The sequence below is a fragment of the Centropristis striata genome, chromosome 20 (assembly GCF_030273125.1).
Source record: "Centropristis striata isolate RG_2023a ecotype Rhode Island chromosome 20, C.striata_1.0, whole genome shotgun sequence".
NCBI lineage: Eukaryota > Metazoa > Chordata > Actinopteri > Perciformes > Serranidae > Centropristis > Centropristis striata.
In genome coordinates, this window is record NC_081536.1 from 30377953 (window position 1) to 30390038 (window position 12086).

Sequence of the window (12086 nt, forward strand, 5' to 3'; positions counted from 1 at the left end):
CTCTTTGGATCTAGCTGTAGACAGTTTTAATAAACTTTGAGAATAAACCAAAGTTTATTTTAAAAGAAGAACAACGTTTGACTTTACACTCCGGTTTCACCAACAAAAAGGATGTTTTAACCTTGCTTCCAACAGGATTTGGCAAAAGCCTAATCTACCAACTAGCCCCGTTAGTAGCTAAGCTAATGGGGTTTAGCGAGACCCCGGTCGTTGTGTTCCTGCCTCCTCGTCAAATTTCTGTCGCTCTACATACGTCATCTGGTATAATTGATACGATTGGCCAAGAGCTACGTACAGACGCTTATGATAGACATTCGTAGCTTCCAGTAAACGGCTCTGGACGATTGTAAACCACGCCTCCTCTACAGAAAAATTAATAGGTGGCCTCCAGACTATATCTCATTTGTGATATAGTCTGGTGTTAGCCAGGCTAACCCATCTCACAAATAAATAAATTAACCAAGAGACGTAATTTTCTTGCTGTGACATTAAAACAAAGCATGGACATACCAAAGGCAGACTTGTTTTTAGCTGGATCCCTCACGATAAATCCAAGTGACTGCTGGTAAATAAAGCTGTGTGTCGTGTTACTGTATCTCTTATTACTCCTCAAGTTTTTACACTCGCTTGAGATGGTTTTTGTTTGCGCTAAATGGGAGATGGAAACGCTTTTTCCAAATAAGTTCTGATGTAGGGAACTCTTAACTCATGACTGAGCGGCATGATTTGGAGAGAGAAGTTAAAGAAATAGTTATTGCCATGACTTGGACTAAAGTCAAAAAAAAAAAAAAAAGGTGTGGTTGACATAAATTTACTACCTGTACATTTATCCGTTCAAATGTCTCTGCTTTATAAGAAATATGCATAAACATCAATAAATGAGAAACTAAAGGGTTGCTTTCACATACCGACGATGCTTTCAAAGACTTAAACGTCTGGATGATGTCCGATGAAAAAGGCATGAACTTTCCCTCTGCTCCGACATGGAGAACTGTCCAGACACATACTGATGATGTCATCAACTAGAGACACAGATTACCTGCACTAAATGACTGCTATACAAAACCACCAGCAGGAGGTGCTCTTTAACAAAATGAACTTAACTGACTGATAAGGCAGCACATAGATATTTATTTTGTCATTTGCTGAGCTATCATTGGTTGTGGTTACAGACCAGCAAAATGCATTTATTGTCGTACTATTGTATAAAGACTCTTGGTGTCTTTCTCCTGCTCCAGGAAAACCCTGATTGGTCCGGAGCAGTGAGCGGGAAGTGCTGACCTGAGTCCTTCCTCCAGCTTGGCAGTATGGGATCATCCACACTGGAGAAGGCAGCATCTCTTGATGCTCTCCTTAATGAGTGCATTCATGCATTCGGTAAGTGAACATGAAATTAACCTACCTGACAAAGCCAGAACGCATTTAGTTTATGGTCATTTATTTCATCTTTATACTAACATTTTGTATATTTAAAAGAAATTTGCTTGGGACTATTTCCATCTGTTTCATCCTCAGTTATCCTTTAATATAATAAAGTAAGAAAGCAACATGATAAGGCTTTGTACATGACATTAATGACATAATTATGATACATATTTTGACCCAATTCTATTCATAGATGACAATGGGGAGCTGCAGGCCAACCTGCTTCCGCGCAGCCTGCTGTTGATGCATCGCTGGTACATTACCTCCTCAGAACTGGCGGAAAAACTACTGATGATATATCCCATCTGGCAGAAAGCCTGTGAAACTACAGCTCAAGCAAAACCTTACTTTTAAATATGTTCTTCTACTCTACTGTGTTGTTTGTTAAAGATATCACCAATATCCAACCTAAATCTCATGGTTAAGATAACGTAGCAGATCATGTTCTTACAGTCATTGAGCACCTTACTTACCTTACAAGGCCATTTTTGTGCCACTTCTACAGGTTACGAGATTTTAAGATCTGCATTCATGAAAAAGGACAATATATTAGAATGGTCGTATCTTGTGGAAAAACAGTACATGCTCTCAAGCGATCTGTTTTAAGATTTAATCACACTAGAGTCAATGTTTGGTTGTAAATACGGTAGAACTTTTTTTATATTACGGTAAAAATCTATTGGCACTGTTGATTTCACGTTTAAGATTGCCATTTTATTCCATTTTTAACTGTATAAATAGAAGGTTTTTCCATCAAAAGAAACACTGTTTTGCCATATAATCGACAAGAAAATACTTTATAAATGAAAATGCATAAATTAAAGATTTTACCATTAAATATTACAGTATATTTTAGTTAGAGATATGGTTTTTAGTACATTTAACATAGTATTTTTTACAAAAGATAAATGCAAAAATTACAGTGGTGGCTTGTATATATATGTATATATATACATATATATATATATATATGTATTACATTAAGTACATATTACAGTGTATTTTACAGTGGAGTAATGTATCTTTCAAAAAACGAAACTGTAAACAATACTATTTTGGCTGATATATACATTTACAGTGTTTCATTGTTACTGAAACTGAATTAGCCCATTTATCATTTTACGGTCTTTTACTGTCATGGTTTAGCAGTTTTTCACTGTAAAATCTACAGACATTTTTTACAGTGTAGTTAGGTTTAAGGAAGCATCATGCATCTGAGTTTGCATGGACACAGGAGAATGTGAGAGAAAAGAGCTTTTCTAATCAACTTTTTCCCAATGTTTCATGTTCTCTCTGTGCTAAAAGTGGCTGGAGACTCTAAATTGCCCATTCTTGTGACTGCAGAAGCCTCAGTATGCTTCAAACAAAACAGTTCATACAAAGTGTTGTGCAACCACGTCTAAAGACAAAAGTATCTATGCCTTTTCCAAATGGCCAAATCAAAATCCTGTCTTCATAAAGAGAGGTAAGACACAGTGAATCATACAAACCCTCAGTCCTGGGAAGTGGACGGTTGGGTTTGCCAAATCTTGGGGAAAAAAAGTCCTTAACCTAGCCCCACGTACCGTGACTGCAAAGGCGAGAACTTCCAGAGAACCAGGCTGAAGATCTGTTTTTTAATGAGGTAAGGTGTACCAAACACATTCATCCATAGCAACACATGAGCAGTTTTTATTGTGGATTTTTTTCAGCCTCTGGGAAATCTAATCTAAGCCAAAACAAACAGAGAAAAGAAGCCAAGGCTACTTTAACCTCATTTCACTTCACACTTTACTATGAGGAGCCGTGTAGGCCATAGTTCATTCTTCCCTCTCACATTCACAAAAAATACCTCTCACATTCACAATTTTACCTCTTACATTCACAAAAATCCCCCTCACATACACAAAAAATCCCCCTCACATACACAAAAAATACCTCACATTCACAATTTTACCTCTCACATCCACAAAAATACCCCTCACATACTCAAAAATACCTCTCACATTCACAATTTTTACCTCTTGCATTCACAAAAAATACCTCTCACATTCACAAAAAAACCCTCACATACACAATTTTACCCTTCACATTCACAAAAAATACCTCTCACATTCACAATTTTACCATTCACATACACTAAAAATTATGAATGTGAGAGTTAAAATTATGAATGTGAGAGGTAAAATTATGAATGTGAGAGGGAAGAATGAATTATACCCTATTCGACCCCTCATTAATCCAGATCCACTAGCTTGGCATACAGTTCCAAGTTCACATAAATTAAAATCAAGCCGCGGTTAAATTCCGTCTTTACAATGTTCACAATGAACATTTGTCTTTTGTTTTAACCTGTGAGTAACTCTGCTCTGGAGCCGGGTCACAAAGGGTGGGGACATCCCACTATTCTTAGTTATAAATGTGACACTAGCTCCAGGGAATTTCCTGCGCCATACCACCACAATACATGGACATCACATGTGACTCACATGTCACAAGGTCCTAACTGTCATTTTATGGCTCCGTGGAAAGTTCCTTGGAGCTAAAATGGGATGTTTTCCATTGTGGCAGTAATATCATATTTTTTTAATGGTGCTGAAGTTCCTGTGTGTGTGTTCAGGTACTGGATTGTGACATTCCCAGCAGAGTTCAACCTGGACTTGGGTCTGATCCAGATAACAGAGGAGTTCAGACACGTGGCTTCTCAGCTCGGCAGCCAGGAGCATTTCAAACTCCTCGACATCTCCACCATGTAAGACACCAAGGGTACACAGAAAACATCTACCCAATCAGTGTCACCAATTATATTGTTGATTTGCTTGATTGATTTTATTGTAAACTCAAATGGGCTTACAATAAAATCAATCAAATGAGAAAAACTGTGTTCAATTAATTGATAATCGCTGCATGCATACATGGGAAATATAAATTGTGCAAGTTACTCCAAACGAAAACCTTCTTATTGACCCTGTTTTCATGACGTATTAAGAAAAGCTTACATGGTCGTATAAATTCACATTTTGCACCATATTGATCCAGGGATCGAACCCGTGTCACACTTCACGGCCAAAACAGGAACAAACTCATGAACTCTTAAAAAAACAGCGAGCATCTGTTTTGTATGGAATCTATTCTACAACTTTCGCACCCCATTTCCCTCAGGCGTGATTTAATATGGGTGAGATACATGCATATTAAGTAAAATACCAAAGATATCTACACATTATCATCCAGTGTTACATTTGCACATTTTTCTGACTTCTTGGAATAGCCTTTTCCCTAAAATTTCAGTCCTACTGGGATCTTAGTCTGGTCAGAATGCTTGAAAAATGGGCATCATAAACGCATATTTATACATCATGCATACCAATAAGATGACAAGCTCTTTAACCCTTTTACAGGCAAAGAACCGTATTTGGTAACTTCAGTGGATATCTAAATGGTGTCCCCATGTCTCTCTGTGAGAAATCTGCACGAAAAAAGTTGCAGATTTATGAGAAAAAGTGAAAAAAAAAATGTTTTTCTCGCAGATTCACAAATTCACATAATTTTTTTCTTGTAGATTTGCCAATTTAATTGCATAACACAGGACCAACAGAACAGAAAACCTACAACGGCAATGCTCAAACATCCTAACACCTGTAAGGACCACAGTGATTCTGACATTTTAATCCTGACTGTGCTTATCGTTTATGCATTTTATTTGTAGTCCGTCGTACGACTGGATGCGTAAGCTGACCCAGCGTAAGAAGCAGGCTAAGAAGGGCAAGGCCTCGCTGCTGTTCGACCACCTGGAGCCCATGGAGCTGGCCGAGCATCTCACCTTCCTGGAGTTCAAGTCCATCCGGAGGATATCGGTATGTCTAGAAACGGCTCGGTTTCTGTCCAATGATTTCTTGTTTTTTGCCACACTAGCACCAGGTCTCAAGGGTTGGTCAGTCCCTCTGCGACTATTGGATGGACTGCTGTGACTTTTTGTACAGACATTCGTCCAGAGGATGAATTCTACTGACTCTGGTGATCATCTAACTTTGACTTTTCAAACTTTGGTATTCATCACAAACTGTAATAATTTTGGCCATCCCCTGAGTGATCTATTTCCTTTAAAAGGGTCAAGATTTCAACCTGTCCAATACTTTGGTTTATATAAATACACTTAGAACCACTTACAGTGATCAGTCTGTCCATGTTGAATAACCTTTTTCGACCAGAGCTGGTTCCCGGCCGGTTCAAGGCCGGTGCCTGTGCTGGTTCGCAGTTGGTTCAACTTGTGAACCAACTCTGAACCTGTTTGTTTTTCCACAGGCTCTAGAGCCACATCAATACTATACATGTCTCTTCAACACATCTGTACTGCTCTTGATTACTATGGACGACGAATACATTCTCATTAACACTGAATGTAAGATGTTAATGTTAACGCTAGCCCGATAACTTTGGCACGCTAGCTCCCCCATATCAATCACATTGCAGTTAAACAAATCAAATAAATAAATGATACACGTTAGTTGGTCTCTCTAACGGCACCGAGTTGGTCTTGTTGGTCGGATAACCCTGCCCCCAGCCCCTGACGTGAGCGGTTCGCAGTTCGCGGTTCAAGACCAGCAAAGAATTGGTGTTGCTGTGGAACCAGTTTTCCCAATTGGGAGCCGGCTCTTTGGCGGTGGAAAACCAAAAAACAGTTCGCAATTGGGCACCAGCCAGGAACCAGCTCTGGTCGAAAAGGGGTAAAAGTGAACACTATAAGCAGATGTTTATTATGAACAAATTGTTTACTTTGGCTTTATTTGACGTTTGAATATTTATAACATGCACATAAAGTAATCAAATAGATAGCTTTGCGGCTAATTCTTGTGCTTTTTCCCTTACCCCCAGAAATGTCACTTTTTTAAGCCACCAACAAACTGTCTGTATGAAGTTTATTCTATTTTTCATATGTTTGGTACAACGACCATTGCAGACTTTGGGACCCTAAGAAGGCCCCTGACGATTAGATTGAAGATGACCAGCTGGATATCTGATCTGTAATACCCCTTTGTGTCCCTAGTTCACTGATTACCAGAGCTATGTGATCCACGGATGCTTGGTGGACAACCCGACTCTGGAACGCTCCATCGCTCTGTTCAACGGAGTCTCGCAGTGGGTCCAGCTGATGGTGCTCAGCAAGCTAACGCCTCAGACCCGCGCAGAGGTCATTACCAAATACATCCATGTTGCTCAGGTAGGACAGAGCTTTTTGATCTTCAGTGTTTCAAGGTTGTTTTTTTTTGTCCATAAAACATGAACAGTACGAGGCTACCATTCTCATCATCCAACACTGAAATATATGAGTGAGATGATAATGCCACCTAAATGGGCCATTATGTTACACACTGACCTACTTAGCAAGAGAACAGAACAGAAGTTTTCAACATGTTCCTCTGTGTCATCAGAAACTTCTGCAGCTGCAGAACTTCAACACTCTGATGGCGGTGGTTGGCGGGCTGAGCCACAGCTCCATTTCTCGACTAAAGGAGACTCACTATTATCTGGCTCCAGAAGTTGTGAAGGTAAGTCAAGACCAGCCTTTAAATACGCTTCCATGATTATCCACAAAAACATTAAGTTCACATGTATCCCAGCAGCTTATGAACATGCAAAAAAGCATACCACTGTATATGAGGTTCTCGTTCATCCCGATATGTAACCCACAAAGAACCAGTATTTAGCTCCACAGAGCAGGCATGTAAGGGCCAATAAGGGCCAATTTAGCAATAATAATTTAAGTTAAAAACAGTTAAAAAAATGAATGATAATAATTTCATTGTAATTCATGCAATGCTAAGAGTATGTTAGTTTAAAATATACAATAAGTAATGTTTAAAGGGTTAAAAATGTTTCTATGCTTTAAATTTTAAATTGTGATGTCACTATAGAGTGGTAACTACGGTAACTGACTGTGTATCTTAAGTTTCGTTTAGAGTCAGAACATGGCGGAAGCAACACAGTCTTTTGACCGTGCGTCAGACTTGTAATTTACTTTGTTGTTTTTAAGTAAACATTTTAAAAGACAAAGACGTTGTCATGTCTTGTCGCTCGCGTGGAAAAAGAGTGTTTCTGTCGACTGACTCTTGAAGTGGCGCAGTTAAGAAAGAAGACCAAACGGAGTGCTGCTTCAAGGCAGCTGTTGTTGATTTACCTGAGTCTTCCAGTAGGTTGATGTCTTTGTGATTCGATCATCAAACTGACCTGGACGTTCTCCTCTCCCCTGCCCCAGATCTGGAGCGACATGATAGAGCTGGTTTCTTCCAACAACAACTACTCCTGCTACCGAAAGGCTTTCAGTGAATGCCCGGGCTTTAAAATTCCCATCCTGGGGGTGCACCTTAAAGACCTGATCGCGGTGCACGTAGTCTTTCCTGACTGGGTTCATGACAGTAATAAGGTGAACCTGGTGAAGATGCATCAGCTCTACATGACTTTCAATGAGTTGGTGTCATTACAGAGTGCAGCGGCCCAAGTGGAGCCCAACATGGACCTCATCTACCTGTTAACGGTGAGCAACAACCACTCCATCTAGTATCTGAAAGCCTTAATAGGGCACTCATTGAAACACTTGCTAATTCCAAATTTCAACCCTAGAGAATATTGGAGGATATTACATACGAACAACAAGACCATACCCCTCACGTACACAATTTTCCCCCTCACATTCACAAAAAATACCTCTCACATCCACAATTTTACCTCTCAAATTCACAAAAAATACCTCTCACATTCACAATTTTACCTCTCACATTCACAAGAAATACCTCTCACATTCACAGTTTTACCTCTCACATTCACAAAAAATACCTCTCACATTCACAATTTTACCTCTCACATTCACAAGAAATACCTCTCACATTCACAGTTTTACCTCTCACATTCACAGTTTTACCTCTCACATTCACAATTTTACCTCTCACATTCACAATTTTTCCCCTCACATTCACAAGAAATACCTCTCACATTCACAATTTTGCCTCTCACATTCACAATTTTACCTCACATTCACAAAAAATACCTCTCACATCCAGAATTTTACCTCTCACATTCACAGTTTTACCTCTCACATTCACAATTTTACCTCTCACATTCACAATTTTCCCCCTCACATTCACAAAAAAAACCTCTCGCATCCAGAATTTTACCTCTCACATTCACAAGAAATACCTCTCACATTCACAGTTTTACCTCTCACATTCACAATTTTACCTCTCACATTCACAAAAATACCCCTCACATCCACAATTTGACCTCTCACATTCACAAAAATACCCCTCACATTCACAGTTTTACCCTTCACATTCACACATCTTTTGTGAATGTGAGAGGGAAGAATGAATTATAGCCTATACAGCCCCTCGTACATTGAGGGCTCCTCAGGTTCTCCTTTTTCACAGACAGAACTTTCTTGTTTGTTTCCTCAAAGCTGGGATATAGAGCCGGCTGTTAGCTGTGTGGAAGTGTCAGGAGGCGCCAGCGTGTCTTTTCCACCACATAAATAGCTGCCAGAAAGATTAGATAGCAGTAGTAATAGTAGTTGTATTGGTTGAAGCCCAGAAGACCTTGGATTTACACGTGTTATGTTACTTGAAGAGAGAAACACTAAAATAAAATACTTATAAAACATACTTCTTTTTTCCACAGTTCTGGTAAAAGTTCAACATTGACTTCTCCTAATCAATAACTACAACTACAGTAGGGTAACCATGTGGCTCGATCCTTCATTGACCCTCAACTACTGGAATTCACTTCAAAGCAGTCTCATGGCCAAAATAAGCAAAACAAAAAAACCCTCTTAAAGTCACAGTAACCTGCTCAAAACAAAAGCTTCAAAAGAATCTTTGTACAAATAGCGATCTTACATGAAAATGAATTACATAATTTTTTATCTGACTTTAACAAATTTTGATTTTAACTTAACCTTAAAAACATGCAAACTACCACCAACGAAGGATCAATGGATAACAATTGTGGAAGAAATCTTTTTAATGGAAAAATTGACACATATATTGAGGCTGCAGGAAGAACAACTGGACAGGAAATGGGAAAAATGGACCCTATACAGGACTTTAAATGCTGATACTGGACTGAAATAATAATTGAAAGATATATGCCATTCAAGGCAGCTTTGTGTTTGGTTTGCTTGTATTTGTTTAATAGTTGCAAGAAAATTGTCAATAAAAACTTAAGTGGCAAAAACAAACAAACACACAAACTGTTATGTATTAATTTACTTATGTAAATGTAACTTGGGTCCCACAGTAGTAGTATAAAGAGCAACAAAGTCCATGCAGGGAGGAGGTTGCAGTAGCTAAATGGGCATAAAATAGGACTCTCATCCAGGAGACTGGGATTTCTATCTTATATTTAGACTTAGTTGACTTGTTATTTTCTGTCATGGTTTGGTTCGGCACTGGTCTCCATGAATTTGACCATGAATTTATACAGTGAGGCTCATTTGCATAGAAAGGGACCACTTTTGCATTTACAGCTGCATTTCATCCTTTGATTGTTCTTTGAGAATAAGACAGTTTCTTTTTATTTTGTTTGTGCACATTTAGCATGTTTTACTGAATAACACAACTCAACAGTATAATGCTCTGTGGATTGATTAATGGAGGGGCACCAAGTTGCAATACATACAATTGTAATAGGGAAAAAAATCAGCACTTGCATATTTCCAACTGTTTTCTCACAAATATGCAGTAGTCCAATACATTAGATGCAAGCTTACTATGTTGCTTTTAATTGTTTGTTATTCCTTGTATTTTCAGCTTTCTTTAGACCTTTATTATACCGAGGATGAAATTTACGAGCTGTCGTTGCTAAGGGAACCACGAAACCCCAAATTGTTGGTAAGTTTCAGCTGAAATTATTTGTATTTTGTCTTCAATTTAGTTTACACTGAGTTGGTGCAGATTCAACAAACGTCCTGTACAATGATACTTTGAAAATGTAAAAATATTTCTATCTTTTACTATGTGTTTGCTCCTGTGGAAATTTGGGGAGAATTGGGAATGTGTACTCTGGCTTTAACAGATTATTTACTGTGTACATGTATTATTGTGTCCTTCCTCACAGCCTACCTCTCCAACTACCCCTAACAAACCACTGGTCCCACTGGACTGGGCCTCCGGTGTCACCACCAAACCAGACCCTTCTGTGGTCAACAAACACATCAGGAAGGTGGTGGATGTGAGTAGAAATCATCCTTTTTACACACAGAACAGAAAATGCAGAAAAACAGCTAGAGCTACATTCACAGTTTCACCTCTCACATGTAGAAAGTTTACCTCTCACATTCACAATTTCACCTCTCACATTCACAATTTTACCTCTCACATTCACAATTTCACCTCTCACATTCACAATTTTACCTCTCACATTCACAATTTTACCTCTCACATTCACAATTTAACTTCTCACATTCACAAAAAGGTAAAATTGTTAACGTGAGAGGTATTTTTGTGAATGTGAGAGGTAAAATTGTGAATGTGAGAGGTATTTTTTGTGAATGTGAGAGGTAAAATTGTGTATGTGAGAGGTAAAATTGTGAATGTGAGAGGTAAAATTGTGAATGTGAGAGGTAAAATTGTGTATGTGAGAGGTAAAATTGTGAATGTGAGAGGTAGTTTTGTGAATGTGAGAGGTAAAATTGTGAATGTGAGAGGTATTTTTTGTGAATGTGAGAGGTGAAATTGTTAATATGAGAGGTAAAATTGTGAATGTGGGGTAAAATTGTTAATGTGAGAGGTCAAATTATGAATGTGAGAGGTAAAAGTGTGAATGTGAGTGGTAAAATTGTGAATTTGAGAGGTATTCTTTGTGTATGTGAGAAGGAAGAATGAATTATGGCCTATACAGCCTTTCATATGTAAAGTTGTGTGTGCTTAACTTGTTTTTTGTTGTTGGGAAGTCTGTTTTCAGGAATTATGACCACGACCATGATGGCTATATTTCTCAAGAGGACTTTGAGAGCATTGCTGCCAATTTTCCCTTTCTGGACTCCTTCTGTGTCTTGGACAAAGATCAGTGAGTGTAGCTGTTCAAGTGATTATTTACAGTAGCTGTGTTTTCATTAAAGTATAACATTAATGGGAGGTTATTACATTATCAGGTTAGCCTTCATTTTGCAAGTCCTGATAATGTAATAATTCCCCAATATTGTAATAATTTAACAGCAGACCACCCATTACTTGGGTTCAAGTGGTGATACTGTGTATCAACTCTAGCTCAAGAGCTCTAGCGCCACCAACAGGTCAAAGTTGAATGTTTATTAACTTTTGACCTGTTCATCCGTTTTTCACAAACGAGGTATCCATGACACACGAATGCATTCAACAGCTTCTTGAAATCTAAAGGTGCTTGGTGTTATACTTTATTACATTATTGGTAAAAAGTGTATTACATTATTGGGAAATGCACTTTATTACATTATCGGCAAGTTATTATATTATCAGGTTTTATTATATTTTCAATGGACTCAAGTGCAGATTTTTATTACATTATCGGGGTTATTACATTATCAGGTTCTACATGCTCCTTTGCTATCATTCTGTAATTTTAGTTCAATCTTAGGGATGATATTTTTTTTTCCAACATGGTACACCTTTAAATTACTCTCTTTCCCTCCTCCCTCTCCATGTGTCTTTTCT

The 12086-nt window shown here is 38.3% G+C and overlaps 1 protein-coding gene across 2 annotated transcripts in view; it reads left to right on the top strand.

The window, feature by feature from the left end:
• rasgrp3 (RAS guanyl releasing protein 3 (calcium and DAG-regulated)) overlaps positions 1–12086 on the top strand; it is a 34512-nt gene that overhangs the window by 17759 nt on the left and 4667 nt on the right. For both annotated transcript variants that reach the window (XM_059359580.1, XM_059359581.1), the window contains exons 2-12: positions 1239–1377; positions 1619–1721; positions 2987–3049; positions 4025–4156; positions 5114–5261; positions 6452–6625; positions 6837–6953; positions 7661–7939; positions 10206–10286; positions 10513–10626; positions 11348–11463. In XM_059359580.1, coding sequence (XP_059215563.1) covers positions 1308–1377; positions 1619–1721; positions 2987–3049; positions 4025–4156; positions 5114–5261; positions 6452–6625; positions 6837–6953; positions 7661–7939; positions 10206–10286; positions 10513–10626; positions 11348–11463 — 1397 coding nt within the window. In that variant the 5' untranslated portion in view covers positions 1239–1307. The remainder of the gene's footprint in view (positions 1–1238; positions 1378–1618; positions 1722–2986; positions 3050–4024; positions 4157–5113; positions 5262–6451; positions 6626–6836; positions 6954–7660; positions 7940–10205; positions 10287–10512; positions 10627–11347; positions 11464–12086) is intronic.